This window comes from Talpa occidentalis, unplaced genomic scaffold (assembly GCF_014898055.3).
Source record: "Talpa occidentalis isolate TD23 unplaced genomic scaffold, MPIMG_talOcc4v2.1 talOcc4.12, whole genome shotgun sequence".
Lineage (NCBI taxonomy): Eukaryota > Metazoa > Chordata > Mammalia > Eulipotyphla > Talpidae > Talpa > Talpa occidentalis.
In genome coordinates this window covers 78,869,684-78,894,653 of record NW_023601212.1, presented here as the reverse complement: position 1 = coordinate 78,894,653, position 24,970 = coordinate 78,869,684, and the positions used below count along the sequence as shown (strand labels likewise).

Sequence of the window (24,970 nt, the reverse complement as noted above, 5' to 3'; positions counted from 1 at the left end):
CTGGCTTTGGTGAATTCTCTCACCCTCCCGTGCTTCTGACTGTACCCAGTGCTTGTATAAAATCTTTGGGAAAAAAAAAGGATAACAGGCCCAAAATGGAATTGTTCATGTTGCCCCCTCACCCCAACTTAATACCTAATTTCTTTGCAGAGCCAACCTCTCCTAACCAATATGTAATTTCCATATCACCATCAATGAGGAGATATGCCTAAGACATCCCCTCCAAGGAAAGATTATTTTATCTGAAAGTTGTTTTTTTCCCCTAATTATCTTGCCCTCCCCACCCCGGCCCCCACTTTCTGTCTACAAATACCCTCCATCTTGTGTAAGCCCTGGCAGTACTTTAGAAAGCATACATGAATCTCTGAACAAAGCCAATGAGATTTCTAAATTTTGTTGTTTTAACACCATAGAATTGACAGGGTTGTGCAATAATCACAAAATTCCAAAACGTTCTTGTCGTTCTAAAAAGAAAACTCCATTTCCTCTATTACCTAATCGCCAACAAATTCCCCAGCCCTGGATAACCTGTGATCTACTTTCTCAGACCACTCAAACTACATAGGTGAAGCCTCAAAATCAATCTCTTTCTGGACCATGGTGTGAAATCTGATAGCTGATGGTCCTACTTTACCAACTGGCACTCAACTTACATTGCAGCTTCCGGTGTGATCCGCGATTTATTAGACTGATGGAGAATTTAGTAGCGCTAGATCCACATTTACTATGGATGGCTGGTGTGGGTTGGTCTTGCTTTTCCACCGTAGCACACCCGCTCTGCCTGTATATACTTTAGCAGAAAAAAAGAAGTAACTGAACACTCAACCTCTGGCAACCACTGCGAAAAGTGCGCGGTAATCAGTTCTGTGGAGGAGTTTAGTCCCTTCGAACATACCATGAACTGAGCATTACGCGAGGAGTTCTTTCCGGAACTTTTATTTTTAAGAGGATTCTTCCGCAGGCTCACCTCTGGAGGGGTGCTGCTCGGCGGGACTCGCGTGAAACATCAAGAACCAGAACTCGGAGTTTCACCGAGGCGCGTCCCCCCAATTGGGTCGAGTCTAGCGTTTGCCAGGCAGCCGCGGCAGCCCTCGCGCCCGTGCATCCGAGTCGCGTACGCAGTGACGTGTCTGGCGCGCGGCGACGGAGTGCGCGGCGCGGTGCACGCTGGGATATTTAAGTCTTCTCCGCGGCGCGGAGCCGCGATGTCTCCGGCGGCTGCGGCGGCTGGAGGAGGCGACCGGCGGCGGCCGATAGCGAGTGTCAGGGACGGCCGGGGCCGGGGCTGGGGCTGCATCGGGCCGGCCGGGGCGGCGTTTCTCGGCCTGTCGCTGCTCGGGCTCGTGCTGTACCTGGTGCCGGCGGTGGCCGCGCTGGCCTGGCTGGCTGTGGGGGCTACCGCGGCCTGGTGGGGACTGAGCCGCGAGCCCCGCGGTTCGCGCGCCTTCTCGCTGGTTCGAAACGCGCGGCGTCAGCGGACGCTGCTGGCCTCGCCGCCGGCCAAGTCGGCGGTAAACGGAAATCTCCTAGAACCGCGGAGCCCCCTCGAAGGACCCGACCCTGCTGAACTGCTCCTCATGGGCAGTTACCTCGGGAAGCCCGGCCCCCGCCGCCTGCCCCCGCTCTGGAGGCCCGGGACCTGAGGGAGCGGCCTGGCCGCCGCCCACCCGCCCGCCCCGCGCAGCCTGCACACTCGGTCCATCGCCTTCACCACGCTCACCCCTCCCTCCCCTCTCCTCTTCGACCCTCTCGGAGGCCTTCTCACCGGTAAGAAACGCTGCTCTCCCCCAGCCACCCCTATTGACTGGCTTTGAATTGAGGACTTTTACATCCGAATTTCTTTTTCAGTAAATCCACAGTAGGTTCTGTGTCGTTTTATCCTCTTTTAATTCTTTGGTGTGTTTCAGCTGTCTCCTTCCCCCCATTAACCTTTGGAATGGGATGTGAGACCATTAACTGTTCCTTCCTTAGAGTTCTTAGAACTGTCTGAATTTTAATATAGTGTAAATTTAGACGACTACTTGCTGAGCCACTGAAGTATACCTACTTCGAATGAAAAATATCTTTCTCCTTTCAGGGTAGTCGTTTAATATTTTTTGTTTGTTTTTTTTTTTCTTTGAAGCTTCAGAGAAAGCATGTCAGTGAGCAGAGCTCCAAGAGGTGTTCCCAGAAATCACCTCTTTGATTGATTAAAGTGACCAAATTAAAGAGACATTCTTAATGTCATTCTAGTAGCTGAGTGATTGATGAAAATAGTAGGATCTTGGTATGTACAATTAGCCCTGAACATCCAAATTTGAATCCACATCCCTTGGTTCAGCTGTCCAGACTCAGATTACCGTGTATTGCTTCTGTACTAAACATTTACAGACTCTCTAAACAATACAGTATCACATCTCTTTAAGTAACATTTTTATTAAACTAGGTATTATCTAGAGATGATTTAAAGTATATGTGAAAGTTATATGCAAATACCACACCATTTCATTCAAGGGAGATGAGCATTAGGATCCTGGAACCAGTCCCTCATGATCCCAAGGGACAACTGTGTGTTTAGTTGAGAAAATGACCAGTAGGTGTTGAAAATGTTTGCTCTGGATTTATGAGTGATGACTTAACAAATTGAGAAAATTGAGGGATTCTTGAAAAGTTCCTCCCTACATGTTCTAACACAGTTTCTTCCATTGTGATTTTACTTGTGTGGGCAGGGTTTTCATTTTCCCTCTCAAATTGTTGACAACCATTGTAGGGACAACTGTTTCGCAGCTGCTACTTTCTGCCCTGGGATGGAATAAGGGAAAGTCGCCATAAAAATACCGTGTTCTGTGTTGTTTAGAAAGAGACATAAGCTCCCTTAAAATGGGTAAAATGGGTTAAAAAATGGGTTCTTTAGTCATTTTAATTTTCTGACATTCTTTAATGTTTAATGTTTCTTTAGTTCCATAATATGTCTCCTGTTCTCTGTAGGGATTGTGGGACTCTATCAAATCGGTTTGTAATAACACCTCGAAGACGCTATCCAATCCAGCAGGCCCAATATTCCTTGCTGGGGGTGCTTCCCACAGTGTGCTGGAATGGTTATCACAAGAAGACTGTGCTATCTGCTCGTAATTCCAGAATGGTGTGCAGCCCAGTCACAGTGAGGATTGCACCTCCTGATAGCAGATTGACTCGTCCTCTACTGTAAGTATTATTGTTGGAAGAATAAACTCCTGTTTGTATCCATTTTATTTTTCAAGAGTTGTTCCTTTGACAAAACACCTATACAGCAAAAAAAAAATAAAGCACCTCATTATTTGAATGAGAAATCCCATATTCTAGTCATTGAATCATCTTTTATTTTTTGGGTTTTTTGCCTAAGTATAGCTTTAATTGCTAAGGGCAGTTTCCTTGAGTGTGCAAGTTATACTTTTATTTGTTGGTTAACTTCTGATTCCCAGTGACTGAAGTCTGTACTGTATATGGCTTGGTAATTAAATATCTTAATACTAGAATCTTGTCTTTCCCTGCAGACCAGAGCAGATAATCAATTCACCACTGTCCTCACCGTCAAGTAACACCCCTGATCCATGTGCAAAAGAGACTGTACTGAGTGCTCTCAAAGAAAGGAAGAAAAGGACCGTGGAGGAAGAGGACCAAATATTTGATGATGGCCAGGAAAATAAAAGAAGGTAATGGGTCCAGCAGAGTTCTGAGATTTATTGAAATCTAGATCACGCCCCAAAAGATACAGATGCCAACTCCAGTTTATGAGCCTTAGTAGGTCCCTTTCTTTAGCTTTCATGGAAGAACTTGGTAACGAGGACTTTAGTGCTGTTCATTTCCTAAGGCACAGGTTTGATAAATTTAGTCATTTTAATTTTTCCCTAGGTAGAAATAGAGTAGCAAATATTAGCCATTGTTATTAACCTTTTTCGTTTTGATACAAATATGTTCAGTTTTATTTTTTGAGAGAGAATGCTCAGAGTCTTCCCCTCACAATGTTGTGTAGTTATTTGGATAACCATCAGTTGAAATGTTATAAGTGTGTTGAAGGAAATGCTTGGCAAAGAATGGTGAAGACTAGAGTATGATAGATTTATCAATAAAGGGATGAAGGGTCTCCCTGGTGGTGCAAGGGGTTAAGCACCGCACTATGAAGCATTCTGCAGCCTCGGTAGCACGAGTTTGATCCCCAGCAGGCCAGAGAACAACCCACATGGCGAAGCAGACCTCCCCTGTCTTGCCCGCTGCTCTCCTCAGCAGTATATTTCAGTCATTCTGCCTGTTCTGTTCCCCACTCTGTTTCTGGTGAATCCTCTCACCTCCTGCATCTCTGGCCTGTACCCCAACTCTTGTTTGCATAAATAAATAAATCTGTTTTAAAAAAGGATTAAGAACAATTTCACTATTTGTTTTTCAATAACAGTGAAAATGGAATAAACTGTTTCCTTAGTTTGGAAAGATAGGAGATTAAAGTCACTGGTTAGGATGCTGAACTGATTGTGACTTTGCAAGGAACCAGTTAAGGATTCCACTTATTTTTTAATTCAACATTGAGCACTCAACTATGTTCCAAAACTTAATTGCAGCTGGTAAGAATGGTGAACAAGACAAAGCTCTTAAGGAACTTGTTTGAGGGAGAGTGACCAAAAAGAAAAAAAAGAATAATAAAGTAAGCAAGGTAACTATACCTTGTAAGTGTATAGAGATTTAAAAAACAGGGTGATAAAACATAATATAACAATATTATAACATAATAATGTTATAACAATATAACATAATTACATAATAAGTGGACTGCTTAATGAGACAGTGGACACCGTATTTGGAAAACAATCATTGTCATTATTACCTCGACCAGACTTGTTCATTTCCATCAGGTTCAGAGTTGACCATCTTTGACAGATGAGAAAATTAGAGAAATATCAGTAAATACAAGTACAATTATATGACAGAAATATCAGGTTATGATGACTACAGATTTGGATTTGCAAGTAAGCAATTTAAGCTAATGTCAGCCACCTAAGCAGGAGTAGCAGTGGGTGGGGGCTGTGGAAGTGGAGAGAGAATAACAGTTATTCTTATGGTCCAAAGAGGTTTCTCATGTGTTCCACAATGGTAATTTTTCTTGACCTTAGTGAGTCTAGCTTAGTGAGCCTGTATTCTCTTTTCCATAATTAGAATAAATGGTGATTATGGGCACCATACATGGACCACTCTTACTATGATCTGTAAAGTTTTTTTCTTAACAGACTTGGTATGTTAACCTCTGGAGCACTACAGATGTGTGGGCTGGTCCCTAAAATGTTTTGGTTTCTTTCCCCCACCCCAAGTTTTTGTTTTCTAATTTGTATGTGATGGAATGCTCTATTTATGGTTGTAATACTTTAGAATGAAATTAGCAATAATTGATATTCCTGAACAGGTTTTGAAATATTTTCATGCTTATTTCCAAGACAGTCTTAGAATACAGTTACATTTCACTATCTTTGCGATTTGACAAAACCTTTTATTTTCTCGCATTACTTATTTTCTATAGAAGTAGTATTAGGATCCAGAAATATGAGAATGTTTTAATTGTAAAACAAGTCATTTTATTTCATTGAGGAATTTTTTTGATTTGTCACAGGCGCCATGATAGCAGTGGGAGTGGACATTCAGCATTTGAGCCCCTGGTGGCCAATGGAGTCCCTGCCTCTTTTGTGCCTAAGTAAGTGAAACTCCATCTAGATAAGATATAGACTGTTTGGGAAAAGGCCTTTATGTGAATTGTTGTCCTTAGATTTTCCTCTTGCTTTTTGTATTGTTTTAATAGTTCAGATTTAAATCTTTGAAGTCAGGAAGGTACATTTTGAGTAACTTGCCATAATGACTATGTTCTGTCTGATTCCTTGTATTTTTTCATTAATATAAGTAAAACATGGTAGTGTTCAGAGGGTTTGTAAGTACTGTTTGATAACCAATTATATGAATGGAAAGATAAAGGTTGTGTAATGGATAATATGCAACAATGTGAACTTTAAATAAATTTCTGCATTTGAATTTAAATACATTTGAGGAAGAATTAGATAGAAAGTGGCTCAGATATATTTGAAAGATACAGGGTGACTGAAGTGTTTAAGTCAGTAGTATGATGTGACTGCCAAAAAATTAATGTGCTCCTAGTTTGTATTGAGAGCGAACAAAGACTGGGATGTGGCAGGTTGGTAGTAGTCCTTCCCTTAGTTCTGCTCAGACTGTCCATGGAGTGGATTCCACTGCTCTATAAGAAAAGATACAAAGTGAAATTTATTTGGAGTGAAGGAACTAAGATGTTTAGGGGTGGCTGGGGGTGGTGAATGTTGGTAGATGCAAGATAGTTGAAGGTCTAAAAGTATAACCCCATAGAGAAAAAAATCTCAAGGGAATAAGGAAATGAGGGAGGAAAGGATAAAGGTTTCAAAAGAATTGAAGGACTGTCACATGAAAGAGGGAAAACAACTTGGTCAATTTGACTACAAATAGGGTTCATGGGTGAAAGGTGAAGGAAATCCATGTCATCCAGAATAAGAATAAACTGGCCCATGACTGATGTCCAACACTTTAGGAGATAGTTGTCTACATTGTAATACATGACTATTCTTCAGAAAAGATAGGGTAGGAAGTTTCTGTTTCAATTGGAGACTTAGAAGAAATGCTTGGTTCTTCTGATTTTTTTAAAGCGTCTTTATTCAGCTATAATTGACATAAAATAAATTGTGGCTGTTTAATTGTACAATTTGATAAATTTTAACGTGTACACCTGTGAAAACATTACCACAGTCAGTATAATTAACATACCCATTGCCACCGAAGGTTTCCCCATGTTCCTTATTAGTAATGCCTCCTCCCATCCCCAAGGAAGCTACTGATTTGCTTTCTGTCAATTTCTAGAATATTATGAAATAGAATCATTTGTTTGATATTTAAATACTTGTTTTCTCATCCTGGCTTTGTCAGATATAATTTGCTGAATTGTTAGTTCAAATTTAGAATATTATCCTTTCAAATTTATTTAAGAAAGATGCCGTGACCAGGGAGGAAACCTTAAAAGAATCTTGCCTTCTACGGCATATCTCTTTTCTTTTTCCTGTTTGTTAGGCCTGGCTCTCTGAAGAGAGGCCTCAATTCTCAGAGCTCAGATGACCACTTGAATAAGAGATCCCGCACCTCTTCTCTGAGTTCCTTGACGAGCACTTATACAGGCGGTATCCCAAGCTCCAGCCGCAATGCCATTACCAGCTCTTACAGCTCCACTCGAGGTTTCTCTCAGGTACATTCATCTTGTGGTATGGGAGGTGGTATGGGAGAAACGAGTTCCTAACATTGATTGATTAGCCAGTGTTTCAATGACCACCTTTTATCTGTCAGATACTGAAATTATCTCTCAACTAGCAGAAAAGGTATAGACTCTTTCGTATGTATGTATGTATGTATATAGACCAATGGCATAGACTGGAAAACCCAGAAAGTGGGTTTTAGAAAGGTCTAGACTCTTTCGTATGTATGTATGTATGTATGTATGTATGTATGTATGTATGTATGTATATAGACCAATGGCATAGACTGGAAAACCCAGAAAGTGACCTAGTGCATAAGTGCTAATCTAAGACAGAAAAAAGAACGATTCAGTAAGTGGCATTAATTTGATTGAAAAAGTAAAATGAGTCTGGATTGCTTTGGGTCATAAATGAAATTCTGTCTATAGGTATTGAGAATTTAGTGGAAGCTTTTTAAACAAGAAGTGTTTATTTATCCAGACACATGCAGGTCCAAATCTTGACTCTCACACTTAGTAACTGTAGGCCTGTGCACAGATAAGTCAAACTCTTTTTCTCATCTCTAAACTGTTTTTCTCATCTCATCTCTTATCTCTTCAGTCTGTAAAGACTGAAGGAAATGGTTGAAAAGTTCCCATTGCGGTACCTTTAGGTACTTGATATACATACAATAGGTGGAAAAAACATGAAGCTTGTGTGGAGGAAGGTTTGTTTTTTTTTTGTTTTGTTTTGTTTTTTTTAAGATTTATTTATTTTATGCATACAAGAGCTGGCTACAGGCCAGAGATGCAGGGGGTGAGAGGATTCACCAGAGACAGAATGGGGAACAGAACAGGCAGACTGATCGAAATACATTGCTGAGGGGAGCAGCAGGCAAGAAGGAGAGGTCTGCTGTGCCATGTGGGTTTCTCTCTGGCCGGCCTGGGATCGAACTCATGTTGCAGAGGCTGTGACTTGCTTCATAGTGCGGTGCCTAACCCCTTGCATCACCAGGAAGGCCCTGGAGGAAGATTTTTGATGGGGAGTACACTTGAGACAAGACACCCTATCCGAAGACTTACAGAATGTAAATGAAAGATGACCTAAGTCAGTGCAATTATGGGAATAAAGATAATAATCTTAGAGCACTTATTCTATGCTAGGTCCTCCGATAAGCACCTTACAAGCATTTCCTCGTTCAACATCACAACAATTAAATACTTTTTTCTATTTTTTAAAAAAATTTATTTATTTATGCATATAAGAACTTGTACACCAAAGGTGCAGAAGGTGAGAGGATTCACCAGAGACAGAGTAGGGAGCAGAACAGGCAGATTGAGTGAAGTACGCTGCTGAGGGGAGCAGCAGGTGAGACAGGAGAGGTCTGCTGTACCATGTGGGTCAGCTCCCTGGCTGGGATCAAACTTATGCCACAGTGGCTAATGATAGCTTTATAGCACTGAGACTTAACCCCTACCTGACCAGGGAGGCTCCTGTTTTCTCTGTTTTTATGATTTTATTTGGTCAGATTTTACATGTACCCAAAAAGGAGAGAAAATACAGTGAAATTGCACATAACTTAGTAGTTTAGAGCATTTTGTCAGTTGTGTTAAATCAATTCTCTAATTTTGCTCTTGTGTTTTAAAGCAAATTGGAAACAGGTAATTCAGTGTATTTTCAACTTTTTTTTTTTAAGATTTATTTATTTATTTATACAAGAACTGGGGTACAGGCCAGATACACAGAAGGGTGAGAGAATTCACCAGAGACAGCGGGGAACAGAACAGGCAGACTGACGAAATACACTGCTGAGGCGGGCAGCGGGCGAGACAGGAGAGGTGTGTTGCGCCATATGAGACCCTTGCCGGCTGGCCAGCGGACAGCTTCACAGCACGGCGCTTAACTGCCTGCGCCACCAGGGGAGGCCCTATTTTCAACTTTTTTAATAATTCTTTAAAATTGTTTTAATATCACTCTGTATTCTAATTATCCTTAATATCCAGATTATCTTATTACATTTAACTTTGAATCAGGAACCTAAATAAATTTATTATATATGGTTGCTATGTTTCTTAGGCTCTTCTTGTATTTCTATTTTTTTCATGCCTTTGAAAAACTGGATCATTCACTCTGTGAAATGTCCCACATCCTGGTGTTATTTTAACATGTATCTATCCCATTTTCCCTGTTAATGGGTAATTGGATCCTGTGGCTCAGTTACATTCAAGTTCAGTTATTTTGGCAAAATACTTAATTGGTGATATTTTGGTGATGGTGATGTTGGCTTACATCAGGAGCACAAGATGCATGGTGGCTCCCTTTGTGATGTTAGTATTAATCACTGGGTTCAGGTGTTGTCAGTCTAATCCTTTTGTTTTAATTATCCTGTGAACTTTTCATCTGATGATTTTAGTTGCCAGTTACCATCTTTGCCTAGATCCTTCGTTTTATTAAGTTGCAAATACTCTTGCTCACTTTGCATTTATTAACTGGAATTCTGTGTCGACGGAGCATGCCCTGCCTGTAGGGATGACAGGATAGGAAGGCATTAATACCATAGCCAGCTCCAGAGTCACCAGATTTTGTTGGTATATATTATCTTCGTGAGTGTCTGAATTTTTGTAGTAGTTATTCTTTTTCATGTGCAAAGATGTTCAACTTTTGCCAGTTGGGATCCCTTTTTAATTGGCGCTTTCATCCTTTTGTTTTCACCCCAGTAATCTTTATAGTTTCATTGCATTTAGACAAAAAAAAAATTCATCTTGTATATCTCCCATCCAGACTGAAGTTGACTATTTCTTCCAGTAGCCTTAGTTATTATTCAGATATTTAGAGGCTGAAATTCTAGGAGAATTAAGATATACATATTCTGTAGAAAGAGGAATCTCAATTATTAATTCACATTGCCATTTCAAATTCAGATTTTGGATTACAGAATTTTATACATAATTTCTTTGATCTTTTATTTTTATGTATTCTTACACCAAAAAGTGATGTTTCATAATTACTTAGTTGATTCTTCCTCGTACACACAATTTCAAAATCAGTGTCCTTAACAGTAAGACTCTGAAATCAGTTTAAGAATTATTTGGATTCATTTTGTCATTAGTATAGACCCTCTATGAATACTAAGAATGTACAATGAAAAAAAAAAAATATATATATATATAAAAGATTTATTTATTTATTTATTTATTTAAGAACCAGGGTACCGGCCAGATGTGTGGGAGGGTGAGAGGATTCACTAGAGACAGAGCAGGGAACAAAACAGGCAGACTGACGAAATACACCACTGAGGGGAAGAGTGGGCGAGGCAGGAGAGGTCTGCCGCGCCATGTGGGATGCTCCCTGGCCAGCCAGGAATCGAACCCATGCTGCAGAGGTTGCAGACAGCTTCACAGCGCTGTGCTCAACCCACTGTGCCACTGGGGAGGCCCCAAAAATTTAATTTATCCCAAAGAACATATAATAGAACAAGGTACATTGAAAAATGTTATATTTCCATTTTTTTCCATTCTACATTGTTTGTCCCCTTCTCCATTTTTATTTCTTTTTAATACTTCATTTTTTAAAAAACTGTGAGACAATGTCTCTATAAACCACCACCCCCATCACCACCCTCTAACGCTTAATGTGTATATATACAAGTTTATATATATAAAGTATAAAAACTTGGCTTTTTTATACTTACTATATACTAGAGGTCTATAGCAGTATATAGCAATGTATCTTTCTTTTTTTCAGCTAAATAGTGACTTTCATCCTCCGTTGGTAAACATTGGTTTGTTTCAGTCTTCTGCTATTACAAATAATGCTGCTATTCACATAGTTCATACATCATGTCATTCCTTGGCCTTTATATTTCTGAGATAGATTCCTGGAAAACAGATTCCTAGGCCAAAGGTTCAGTGTATCTGTGATTTTGCTAGCTATTGTTAAATTCCCCTCCTTAGAGCATAAGCCATTTAGTATTCCCAGCAGCACTGTAGAAGAGTGATCATTTCTTCACAGCCTCACCAGCAGATTAGGTTGTCCAGCTTTAGATTTTTACCATTGACAAGTGAGGAATAGTATCTCATGTCTCTATAAGTGAGTTTGAGCAGCCTTACGTTTATTAGAGAAACATTCCAAATGAACTAAAGATTTAAATGTATAAAATAGAAAGCACCCTCCAAATTCAAGAAAAAAGACCGCTCATGCATTGCTGGTGGCTGTCTCATTTGCTGAGGTTCCTTATAGAGGACATCGTGGCAGGAATTACCCACGTTAGAGAGGCACTTGCCCTTTGACCCAGCCGGTTTAGGAATTAATCTTATACCTATGCACAGAGCTGACTGTAATATTTTAATGCAGAAATTTGGAAACAGTGTAAATGTACCTTTTTAGAGGGCTGGGTGAATAACTTATAATATTTCCATAAGTTGAAATACTTCGTAACTATTAAAAGGAATGGGATGGCTTAATAGGTACTGAAGCGAATGATCTCAAAAATATATTTAAAAAAGCCACGTGCAGGACTGTGTGAATAATGTCTTCTATTATTTATGCTGCTGGTTTCTTTAATCTTCTAATGTACATGGAGTTCTGACAAGATATATTAGAAACTGGTGATAACTCTTGAAATAGTCTGGGAACTTTTTATTGTATACTTGCAGGAGTTTGTAATATGCAAATATTACTTTCTGATTTTGGGGTTTTTTTTTTTTTTAAGAATAGATAACTATTAAGTCTAAGTAAAAGTTCCCTGTCTTGATTATCCCAGGCTCACTCCCATAAGAACCTATTAATATTACCACTGTGAGTGCAAACACATATAATCCTTTTTGGACTTTTTTGCATCTTCTTTTGTCATATATTTTGCATAGCATTCCATGTCATCTATATTTTTTAATAACTTTTAAAAAAAAATAGAGTATATGGTGCAGAAAAACAAATACTGTAATTGTGCTGCTCCGTGTAATCACCACCCAAGTCAAATTATAAATAATTTTCAACACCCAGTATCCCCTATACCCATTCCCTGACGACTTCTTCCCTCCCTCTTTCCTTCCCTCCCTTTCTTCCTGAATAGTAGCACCATGTATGGTTTTCCAACTTTATATAAATGGAAGCATAAATAGGCTTTTGTTTGTGTTTGGCTTTCATTCAACATAGTACTTGTGTGATTCATCCATATTGTTGCATGTGGGAATGTCTTTCATTTTCACCTCTGCATACTATTCTACTCTGCGAGTATAATGAAATTATATCTATCCATTCTACCACTGGACATTAAGTTTCCAGTTTGGTGCTGTCAAGCACAGTGCTGCCGCCGATATGCTTGTGTACGTCTTTTGGTACACATAAATAAAGTGTGTTTATGTTCAGTTTTAGATGTTAAGCAGATTTTTTAAGTGTTTCCATTGGTACACCTTGGAAACTCAGCACGGTATGAGAATTTGTTCCTGTGGTTACACATATTCTCACTAACACTTGGTGCCAGTATCTTTACCCATTCCAGGGGGTCTGAGATAGCATTTATTGTGGTTTTAATTTGCTTTGTTTTAATTTGTTTCCCTCTTTACTAATGAGATTGAAATATGAACTGTCGTTTGACCATTTGTATATTCTCTTTTATCAAGTGCTTTTTCAAGTTCTTGGCCCTTTCCTATTAGGTTGTCTTTCTTATAATTTATATAAGGTCTTTTTATGCAAGCCCTCTGCAGAGCTCATGTGTTGCAACAAGTGTTTTCTATGCTGTGGCTTGCCTTTTTCACTCTCTTACAATCTTTTCACTATGGCTACTGTAGTTTGTATACTGTTTGGGATATCTCTGCCTACCTAAGGTCGTGATGATGCTCTCTTATGCTGCCTTCTAGAAGCTTTTGTATTTTACCTTTTATATTTAGATCTTTAATCCAGCTGAAATTGATTTTTGGGTATGGTATGAGGTAGGGATCAATTAGTGTTTTTCTTTTAAAATATTTACTTGTCTCAGAACATTTATTGGCGGGACCATTGTTTCCTTGTTGCTCTGTGGCAGCCTTTGTCATCCTTTACGTGTTCTTATATACGGGGGTCCCTTTCTAGGTTCTGTTGTGTTCCATTGGAGAGCTTGTCTACCCCTGTGCCACTCAGTCTTTTAAGTCTTGATTATCTACTGAAATAAGACATTTGACTTTCTCATTTCTTTCATTCCTCTTCAGAATTATCTTGGATCTTGGCCTTTTTTGCATTTCTAAAAGAAATTTTATTATGAAGTGCTCAGTTGTGGTTTAGCTTTCTTGGAGTTCATTGTATAGCTTGATGACTTTCCTTAGCTATTATCTCTTCAGACATTTCCTTCCCTTTTCATCGCCTCTCCATAGTACTCCAGACATGTTAGGCCTGTTCATTGTGTTCCATGTTAGGTCTTTTCCTCTGTGTTTCCCATCATTTTGCTTCCCCCATCTTAATTACTGTTTTCTAATTTACTAATTTTCTTTAACTTTGTGGAATTTATTTAAATAACCCACCCATTGCATCCTAAATTTTAGTTATTGTGTTATTTTTCATAGTTAACAATGGTCTGCCAAGAGTCTCTGAGTTTTCATTTACATTCTTGTAATAAACAGTTACTTTTAAGTCTTATTTAATAACGCCAATAATTGAATCTTGTGTTTCTTATGTCTGCTTTTTTTCCCCTCTTGGTTATTGGTTAAATATTATCTTCTAATGAACTTGCTTTTTTTGTTTCCCTGTCAGGTATTGGGGGTTGGGAGTGTGTAATGATGGCTTGAAGCTCTGAATCATGGTATCTTTCTCCAGAGAGATTTTAATTTGCTCCTCTTAAGCAGCTAGGAGAGGGGCAGATTACTTCTGTCCAATTGGAATAGACTTGATTCTGGATTGGTTGTCAGTTCTTGTGAGGGTGGTTTTACTTCTGATTTGCCCTATTCCCTAGCACGTAGCTTTAGAGACTCCAGCCAAACTCCTGAGATGTTTGTGGGGCCCCTCTGCTTTGGAAAACCTTGAATTCCACTTTTTGTCTTCCAACCCTGCCTACCAAATCTATCAAACCCTAAACCTTTTCTCAGCTTTTCAGTTGCAGCTTTAATTTTTTAAATTGACAGTCACTGCGAAGGAAGTAGTAGGTCTGTGTGTGGCTCCTCTTCTCTCTCCCGTCTGCACCATGTCTCACTGATGGATCTTCTGTACCACTGTATCTTCTGAACCTTGAAACAAATGTATTTCTTATTTTTTTAAAGATTTTATTTATTTGTGCATACAAGAGCTGGGGTGTAGGCCATAGGTGCTAGGGGGTGGGGGACGCAGTGAGAGGATTCACCAGAGACAGAATGGGAAGCAAAACAGGCAGATTGACTGAAATACGCTACTGAGGGGAGCAGCTGGCGAGACAGGAGAGGTCTGCTGCGTCACATGGGTCAGCTCCCTGGCCGGGGATCGAACCTGTGCTACAGTGGCTGCCGATAGCTTCATAGTGCTGAGACTTAACCCCTTGTGCCACCAGGGTGGCCCTGTATTTCTTGTCCTATCTCTTTTCCAGATTGTAAATTTTTCATGAGAACAGTCTTGTACTTGTATTCCTAAGAAGGTATAAAGGAGTAGTACCTTTTTGAAATAGGACATCATCAAATAAAACCTGAATTACAGAGCAGAACTAAATTGACTGCCAGATTTCTTTTTATGACTTGCCTTGTTATTCCTTTGCCCAATTATTATTTGATACATTCATTATATTTATATGGAATTGCAAGACTTACATATTAAGAAATTAACTCATCAGATTAATTGAAACTGTCTTAAATTTTGTTTATAATTTTTGGTTTGGGGTGTTTTTGTTTCCTACCCACATCAGTTTTATTTCCATTTTATGTAAACATTACGATGAGTGAAATTCAAATGGTACAAAGGGTGTGCAATAAAGTCTTTTACATGCCAGTATTTTTATAGAGACAAGTTCTTAATTTTTATGTAACAGTTTTCTTTCTGTCAGTTTTCTTTCCTTTGTTTCTGGCATAAAATGTCTTCTTATCCCAGCTTATTTAGAAACTCTTACAGTTCTTTTGTCTGTTATATTTCATATATGTAAATATTACTTCTGCATTGTATGTCTATGTAGTATATGATGTGAAGATAAAACATTGTTCCCCCAATTGTTAAAACCTACTTGTCTTCAACCTTTTGGTACTTTGTTGAAAACACACACACACACCACACCACACCACACCCGCCGCCACCCCAAGGTATTAAGTCTCAAGTTTGCTTGTTTTTCTTTTTCAAATGACTGTCCTTTCTTGTTCTTTGCCTAAGCATACCATAAAAATCTTATGTATTTGAGCATTTTTCTCAAGCTCATTTTCAGACTTGGGTTTTTGGATGTTAGTGAATGGACTATTCCCCTGTTTTACAACCTTTTATTTTAAATCTCTTGTTTTGAACTACTGTAATATGTGTTTTGTTTACTTGATGTATATTTGTGTTTATATGTTAACAATTCTTAGCTAGAAATCACTAGAAACTGCACAGCAGGAAAATTGTAGTATAATTCAGTATACTAGTAATTAGACTAAAGACTTGTGAAATTATTTGCATAGTACTTACTCTTTGTCAGTTACTTTGTTGCTAGGCCACTTTGAAGGATGCAAAGATGAAAACAAAAGATCACTTTATCAAGACTCCAACTTGTAGAAGAGACAGACTTATAATTATTACATAATGATAAATAACATGTTGCAAAAATCATAAATGTTATGTCAGAATAACATTCACTGTTGTACTGTTATGTCATACAGTAAAACTGAGAATTGGGCCTCCCTGGTGGCGCAGGAGTTAAAGTCAGTGTTACAAGCTATCAGGAGCCACTACAGCATGAATTCGATCCCTGACCAGGGAGCTGACCCACATGGTGCAGCAGACCTCTCCTGTCTGGCTCACTGCTCCCTGCAGCAGTGTATTTCCGTCAATCTACCTGTTCTGTTCCCCACTCTGTCTCTGGTGAATCCTCTCACCTCTGGCCTACACCACAGTTCTTGTAGGCATAAATAAAAATGAAAAATAAAAAAAAGTAAAACTAAGAATTTAATGAAAGCAAGACTAAAATTAGTTTGCTGAGTTTTTATTATTATCACTTCCATAGACAATATAGACTTGTATGCATCATAGATCTTCCGAAAGTACATTCATTCCTTCTACATTATTACTTAGCATTTCATTACTTTTTTCTCCCCATAGTTAATATTGACAGTTGGCTTTCTTATTACAAGTCTTTCTTCACAGAGAAGTATTTTTTAGTCACTTCAAAAGAGACTTTGCAGGGCCTCCCCGGTGGCACAGTGGTTGAGCGCTGGGTTGCTAAGCTGCCCGCAGCCTCTGCAGTGCCAGTTCAATTCCCGGCTGCTCCCCGGCCACCAGAGGAGGGTCCCACATGGCGCGCAGACCTCTCCTGCCGCCCGCTGCTCCCCTCAACAGTGTACTTCGGTCCTTCTGCTTGCTTTGCTCCCTGCTCTGGCTCTGGTGAATTCTCTCACCCTCCCGCGCTTCTGATTGTACCCAGTGCTTGTTTGTATGTATATATGTATGTATGTATGTATGTATGTATAAATAAATTAATAACTAAATCATTAAAAAAAAAGAATGCAGGCCCTGCTCTGCTCCCCACTCTGTCTCTGGTGAATCACCCCCTGCACCTCTGGCCTACACCCCAGCTCTTCTATGCAAAAATAAATAAATAAAACTCTTTAAAAAAAAAAGAGGGACTTTGCATGCATTGATGACAAGAAACATAAAATCACATTGAAGGTCAGATGCTAAATTATCAACCAGAGTCAATCATGTTGCTTTTTGTTTGACTTAAGCATTGGAAGAGGAGTGGTCTCAGTTCATCACCCTTCTCTAGCCCAGCTTCATCCCGCTCCCAGACACCAGAGAGACCAGCAAAGAAAATAAGGTAATCATTTATTATTTGTTGTGGACTAAGGAGAGGTTAAAAAGGCAGGGAAATCTACTTGGCTCTAGGTTTTCTGCAACTCTGACTAAAGAATCCAAGAGATTAACATCTAGAAAGAGTGAAATGCCCCCTGCACTGCTCTCACCTCATACAGCTCCTGTGTGCTGACTCTTCCTCAGACTGCAGTGTAAGTGGAGGCCGCATAGACTAGACAGGGCAGTCATGTTCTGGACTACCCCTGTTGTTCTATGTACCTATGGTTGATTCGAACATCACTCTCTTAGGAACCAAGTCTGCATTTAGAACTCTAAGGAACTTGGCAGGTTGTAAGCAAGGTCTTAACGATTATTGTTTTTGGACAGTGTTTAAAACAGTGGCTTCCATGAACTGTCTTCCTTTGTTGCTATAGGACTTTTCTTTTGACTTTATGATTTTTTTGTCCTGATAAAAAATACATAATGATAAATACTGAGATTTTTAAATCACAGTTCTGTGAACTGCTTTATTACCAGTTGATCTTTAGAAGGGTATAAGAGTTCCAGTGTTTCTCATAAACTTAATTCTGCCTTTTCCTCCTATAGAGAAGAGGAGCTTTCTCACCCTTCTAGTTCTTCAACTCCATTGGTAACAGAGAAGGAATCCCAGGGAGAAAAAGGTAAGTTGATGAATGAGCAAGAGTGACTTGGAGTAGAAGTGTTTGTGGAGGATGTATAGATTACTCTCTCTTTGAAAACACACATTGAGCTATATGTAGGAAGTAGTAGATACAGAGATAGAATTTACTTCTTCAGAGATTGATAGTCTAACAAGGGAGAAAGGTGATACAGACAAATGCAATATAACTCATGGTAACTGTAGGACAGGGATAAAACTGAGGTTACGGCCTCTGAGCAATCCAGGTAATTGCTATCCATTCAGCAGCTGTATACATGCATTTGGAACAATTCTCTCTATATCCTTTTTTCAATTGGAAGTCATCTCAGAAACACCACCCAAGGACCCAAACCATGGAAGATAGAATCTCTTAGGGACACCTAGGGAAAATTGCATGTTAATAACAAGATAGATTTTCCTTTATCCATTTCTAGAGGAGGGGAAGAAGGAAACAAGGGTCTCTTTCTTTAGTTTCAGATACAACGACATGGAAGAAACAGAACTCATGGAATTCCCCATCTACACCTGGTAGCTCTGGGCAACGCAAAAGGAAGATCCAGCTGCTGCCCTCCAGGCGAGGAGACCAGCTGACCTTGGTATGACCTATAGTCTATCCATCCTGCTCACCCCATCTTAGCTGTCCTGTCTTAGAAAGACTAAATACAGATTTCTTCTGATTGACCTGCTTTCTTTTTCTCTTGGGTAGCCTCCACCCCCCCAGCTTGGTTATTCGATCACTGCTGAAGACCTAGACTTGGAAAAGAAAGCTTCGTTGCAATGGTTTAACAAAGTCTTGGAGGAGAAAACTGGTAAGAAATAGAAATTATTTTCACACTCCAGAGAAGAGGGTATGTGTTCTTTGGATTCCTCTTTCTCATTTGAGAATTCCACCAGGGTCTTCAGTAGAATCTGGGGAACGGTGAGCATTGAGATTGAGGTGAAGCACTTCTGAGTTACACTGAGACCCTGAGCATCCTGTGCTCCAGGATATACCATCTGGAAAGAATTCGTAAACAAGAAAGGACAATTCAGCCATTTCTTTCTTCCTTAGATGCTGCCTCAAGCACTGTCACTGAGAACCCACCTACCACCCAGCCTTTTACTTTTACTCTGTCTCCTGTTGGGACTGCTTCCTCCCCAGCCACCCTCCCAGCCCCAAGCACTAACCCACTGTTGGAGAGCTTGAAGAAGATGCACAATTCCCCAAGCCTCCCATCCTTCCCAGGTGAGTGGGAGAGCTTTCTTTGGAGCACATAATGACATCAGCCTTTGTCCAGGTTGAATTAAAAGCATCATTGGCTTCTATCTGATAGAACTTGATGGAAAAGTTCACCCTGCTCTGGCTTACCAGACCTGAACTGCTGCGAGCTTAAGAGCATCAGAATTCTCTAATCAGGAAAGTTTGGGGAAAGAGCATGGACAGCTAGGGAAGGCAGCTTAGTTATGGGAGACAGATGGCTCTTGATTTGAAATCCAGTTCCTTAGCTGCTCTGAACCTTCCTGTCAACATCTATGAATTGAGACTAATGCTTGCTTCATGTGGTATCTCTGAAGTGTAAATGTGGTTACTTGGTTAAGATGTCTTGTCACTCCTATATTAGTGTCAGCACAAAGTAATATGAATTATTTTTCCTTGTACGTTTCCAAAGGTCTGTTGAAGACCTAGAAGACCTGTCCCACTCCCACGCCTTCACAACACTGCATGTGTGCACACCCTGTGGCCCTTTATCATGCATAGCAGCATGTGCTAGGTGTCAGCCTCTCCCAGGGCTCAAGGGCAAGGCTGTCATTCATGTTATCATATGTTCTGCACTTTACATGTGGTAACAGATATATCTTTCTTGGAAGAATAAGGTACATCTAGGCAACTAACTAGATTTGAACTCAGATAATGGGTTGTTCTTAGTTTCCACAAATTAATCCTCATGTTTAGACCAAGCTTTATCTGCTTCTCTATTTCTTAAGATCTGTGCACAACAGAAGTTAACAGACACTTCCCTAATTTAAGGAATGAACACTTTAAAGGTCTGTGGTACAGATTGAGTTGTATTTGTGGACTGGCTCTTGACGCCCTAGCACTCACTGTGCTAGGCACAGGGAAGAAACTGAAACATTGACTACCCTCTTGTTCGAGGTTTTCCGCATTCACTTTCTCTCTTCTTTGCAGAATCTGCTGGAGCAGCAACCACCACCGAGACCCATTCACCTCCTAAGACTTCTGGCCTCCCAGTGCCTCTTGGCTCTTCACAGTCAGGGCCCCTTCCAAGCACCTCCTCAGACTCCAAGTCTACAGTCACTTTCTTGGGACTCACCCCTGCATCTTCCACAATACCAGTCACTGACACCACCAAGTCACCTCTGGTCCCTCAGGCTGAGATACCTGCCAAATCCCAAACCCCAGCTGCGCCATCCCCCACCCCCAAGCCAAGTATTCTGTTTGGAATGCTGAGTACCCCACCTTCCAACCCTCCTGCCTCTGCAGCTCCTGATGTATCTTCAGCATCTCCCATGTTCAAGCCCATTTTTGAGACTCCCCCTAAAAGTGAGAATGAAGGCCCCTTGCCATCTAGCCCTTCCAAGGTCACAGCTGCAGCATCTTCCAACTCTGCCCTCCCCATGACTCCCAGCACCTCACCCCTCACTTTCAAGCCCATCTTTGACAGCATGGGGCCACCTACATCTGTGCCCTTGTCAACTCCCTTCTTCAGTCAAACAACTACTCCAGCCACTACCACAAGCGCCCCTCTCTTTTCTGGCCAAGCCAGTGCCACCTCTACAGTGGCTTCCATGACCACAGCCAGCACAGCTGCAGACTCTGCTCCAAAGCCTGTGTTTGGCTTTAGCGTGAGCACCGTGACAAACACCATGAGCAGTGCAACCAGCACCACTACTTCCACTTCCCAGCCTTTCCTCTTTGGGACTCCCCCCGTCTCTGGTGCCAGCTTTACCCCCGCCCTAAGCTCCATATTCCAGTTCGGCAAGCCGCCTGCCATACCTGCTTCCACAACAGTTACCACCTTCGGTCAGTCCCTTCCCAATGCCGTTCAGACAGCCACCAGCAGCAGCACTGCAGGCTTCAGTGGCTTTGGCAGCACCCTGACCACCTCAGCCCCTGTCACCACTAGCCAGCCTACACTGACATTCAGTAGCACCACCACCCCTGCATTCAACATTCCCTTTGGCTCCAGCACTAAGCCCTCCCTCCCATCATATTCGGGAGCCAGCCCCCAGCCCACATTTGGGGCCACTGATGGGCAGCAGCAGCAGGGGGCAGCCAAGCCAGCCCTGGCCCCAAGTTTTGGCAGCTCTTTTGCTTTTGGAAACTCTGCAGCCCCGGCCCCAAGTGCCGCTCCAGCCCCAGCCCCAGCCCAGCCCACCTTTGGCAGCACTACGCAGTCAGCTTTTGGTGGTTTGAAACCCACAGCCTCTGCCTTCGGTACCTCTGCCAACACCCAGCCTGCCTTTGGCAGCACTACAGCTGTTTTCTCCTTTGGTGCAGCCACCACCTCTGGCTTTGGAGCTACAACCCAAACTACCAGCAGTGGGACCAGTACTAGCTCACTATTTGGTAGCACGACGCCATCACCCTTCACGTTTGGGGGCTCGACTGCCCCAGCTGCCGGCGGGGGTTTTGGGATCAATGTGGCTACCCCAGGCACCAGCTCCACCTCTGGGGCTTTCAGCTTTGGAACGGGACAGAGTGGGACCACTGGCAACGCCACCCCATTTGGGGGAGGCTTGAATCAGAGCACCTTGGGTGCCCCCAGCCAGAGCACACCCTTTACCTTCAATGTGGCCAGCACACCTGAGAGCAAACCTGTGTTTGGAGGTAAGAGTTGGCTGTGCCAGCCCTGCCCTAAGTGCTAGCAGTTTCCATGCGTAATGGCGCTTGTTTATGGTAGTGAAGAGAGACGGTAAATGTAGAAATAGGATGTTGTGGCAAATATCTTGATAAAACGTAATTAATGACTGTCAGGCGTTCGGGAATACCTTTCTGAGGGAAAACACTTGTAAGCCAAGACTGTATTTGTGAAATAAGGGGATCGGGAGTTGGTGGGGAAGTGCGAGAGCGTGGCAGGCCCAGTAGTCGAGCAGAGGTGTGAAGACTGAGGTAAGCTTGGTAGGTTTGTGAACAGAGAAAAGCGAGGTGTAACTAGAAGTTTAAACATGGGGGGAAAGATGTAAAGTGCAGTTGAGAGGTGGGCAGAGGCTGAAGATCATGGCCAGGCTTCAATGTTTGCAGGTTAAGTCTGAAGGGAAATCACTGCAGACTTTCCAGCGTAAGAATGAAACGATCTCATTTGCCACGTGGAAGAGGAGGTATAAGGAGTTTTGATCCTGGCAGCTTCTACTTTTCTCATGAAGTATGAGAGAGAGATTGGGAGATGGACTGAAGTGATACGCGTACAGGGTACCTCTGGAAACAGTTGTTTTGGGGGAGAGAGAAGGCGGTGTTAAGAATTGCTGGATGTTTTGAAGGCTGGAAAACTGTGATTGTGAATTTAAAGTGAGAGCAGTCAGCACTGTTGTGTGTTTCCCTGACAACACCGAGGTGTTATAATGTAGACCTAAGATACGTGGCCACCTGGTAAAAACTTGTCTAAACTTGAGCAAGTGCAGCAGGAGGGGCAGTGGACTGGCGGCCCCTGTGCAATTGAGGAGGTGGAGGAGCAGAACTAGAAACAGGAGCTGGAAGAAAGCACAGTTTGCTTGAATTTGGGAGCTCTAGCACTTCCTGGTGATGACGAGGTGTGACCAGAAGAGGGGGTGGAGAGGAGGGGTAGAGGAAAGGCTTTGGGGTGGCAAGGTCGGGCCTTAAGGAGCAGTAAAGACACTTGCCATACCTCAGGCGAGACAAGTGCGCGCGAGAGATCACAGCTTTCCTAGAGAGGGACTGTAGGGACAGCGCCAGTACTGGAGAGCGGGATTCACGGAGGGGCAAGGCAGTTCCAGTGGCCCCCACGGGAAGATTAGGGGACCTCACCGGGTGGAATGGAGTGGTGGGGTTCTGTGGAAGGCTTGGGTTTCTAGAGGGGATGAGACTGGTAAGCAGGCAGAGAGGCAGTGTTGTTATCTTGCTGGGAGAGGTAACCTGGCCAAGCTGTAAGGCAGGGTCCACCGAGTTTCCCCTCTGCTGGGATTTGGTGGCCAAGGAAATAGGGTGATCCTACTCCTTACGTGGACGAAAGACAGCAGGAAAGGGCTGTTTTCTGCTGCAGCACAGTGGGTGGCAGGCTGGGAGACAGGCAGGTGCCCCTGGAGCCTCAGGTGTTAGGCATGTGCTTCCTTATGGCGGGTCCTTCAGAAAAAAATGGTCCAGGGCTCAGGTATCATGTGGGGACACCTGATGCCTTCTGCTCTGATGCCCTCTGCTCTATTATAGGCACCTCCACACCCACCTTTGGTCAGAACAGCTCTGCCCCTGGGGTGGGCACATCAGGCGGCAACCTCTCCTTTGGGGCATCCTCAACACCCACCCAAGGTTTTGTTGGAGTTGGGCCTTTCGGTAAGCAGTATCCTTTTGTTGCTGGGGGGTGGCCGTTCATCACCGCTCTGAGGGGTTGGGGCGGGGGCAAGTTCCTGGCTCTCTGAGGCCCTCGGGGAAAGAGCAGGCTTACCGCATGAGAAAGATTCTGTTGAGCAGAGAGTGCTGAAGTCAGCACAGCCCAGGCTTGGAGTCAGATCAGAGGAGCCATCTCAGGTAGTCCCTAGGCCGCTAGGGAAGCCTTGGGGTTCTGTTGGCCTAACTTTCCAGAGATTAGGGCACCTACAGAAGTTACCAGGTAGCAGCTGCCTTGATGCAATCTTGTCTCTTTGCAGGATCAGCGACCCCTTCATTTTCCATTGGTGCAGGATCCAAGACCCCAGGGGCTCGACAGCGACTGCAGGCCCGAAGGCAGCACACTCGCAAGAAATAGCCTTTGTCCCCTACCCTCCCCCCCCGCCCCCCCCACCCAGATCTGGACCTCAGCACCTGCTAGGAAGAGCCTCTGACCTTTCTAGTTCCGTAAGGCCAACCTACCCCAGGCCGCTGGCTTCAGCCACCTGGGAGATGGTGGCAGCCATTGGGGCCTTTCCTGCCCCTCTAGGGAGAAGCCTCAAGGCCTCGTGAGGGGAGGGGGAGGCAGGACATGGCAGGGCCAGAGCCTGATACCTTACTTGAACAGTTCCATTGGTGAGGCTGGAGAAAACTAAAGAAACATCTGTACATAGCGTCCACTTACTCCCCTGACTCTTATTTAGCCTAAAAGCTTAGTCAGGTGGCCTCCCTCGCTGCCGCCTCCTCTCCTCCCTCCCCCTCGCTAGACAGTAGCAGGTACAGCCTTTGCTCACTTGAACCTCTGGTGTGCGCTCGATGGGTTTGGGGGGATAGATTAGCCCTAAAGCTTTACCTTGCTTCGCTTGGCTATAAAGTTCTCCCCTCTGGTCCCCTTAGAGGACTGTTTCCCCATATCTTGCTGCTTTGTCCCCTCACTGGTTCTGTAGGATTTACTCCTTTTCAACTGACCTTGAATCTAGCTTTGGCTTGGAGACCCCAGCGGGTGCTGCTCCTGCTGTCCCCTCCCTCCTGCCAAGTCTGAGTCAAAGTTTCGTCCCCAAGCCTCTGCCAGTTTGGCCCCCAAAAGCTTGGTGGCTCAAGACTGTTAGCCTGGCAGATCCTGGGGTGACACCTTGCTCCAGGAGAGGGAAGCTCATGGAGCAAGCAGGATGCCCGCTGCTGCTTTCAGCTGCCTCCTCGCCCACCTTCCTCACTGGGCTCGTCTGCCTCTCCGGGATTGTATGTTTAAAGCCTTGTCCTGTGTTACTCTGTCTGATGCTCATGTCTATTGCTCTTTGAATCGAGTTTGGAGGAAGAATTGAATTGTATGAGTGGCGGCATGTTGGTAGTGCCGGACTTAACTGTTTCAAGTTTCTGGGGCCCAGCTAATTGAACGTGGAAAGTAGCACCACTTCACGGCCACAAGGGCGGACTCCTGGATTTTCAAATGGTGTTTTGACTTTAAGGGCTGGCAGCCCAGGAGGACAGGGCTGAGGGGGGAGCAGAGACCTCGTTCCTCACCTAATTGGAGGCCAGATCACCCCTAGTATATATTAGAAAGTTATATATATAAGTTAATGAACCACACTT

The 24,970-nt window shown here is 42.8% G+C and overlaps 1 protein-coding gene across 1 annotated transcript; it reads left to right on the top strand.

Annotated features, from left to right (window-relative positions):
- The first annotated feature begins 1,205 nt into the window (after window positions 1–1,205).
- Window positions 1,206–23,799, top strand: POM121C (POM121 transmembrane nucleoporin C). The gene is given in 14 exon segments (XM_037506845.2): window positions 1,206–1,599; window positions 1,602–1,767; window positions 2,968–3,183; window positions 3,513–3,671; window positions 5,612–5,692; window positions 7,102–7,273; window positions 17,096–17,187; window positions 17,769–17,842; window positions 18,313–18,437; window positions 18,548–18,650; window positions 18,893–19,066; window positions 20,009–21,670; window positions 23,225–23,347; window positions 23,662–23,799. Coding segments are annotated over 14 exon segments (3,639 nt in total). The 3' UTR covers window positions 23,760–23,799.
- Window positions 23,800–24,970: the final 1,171 nt, after the last annotated feature.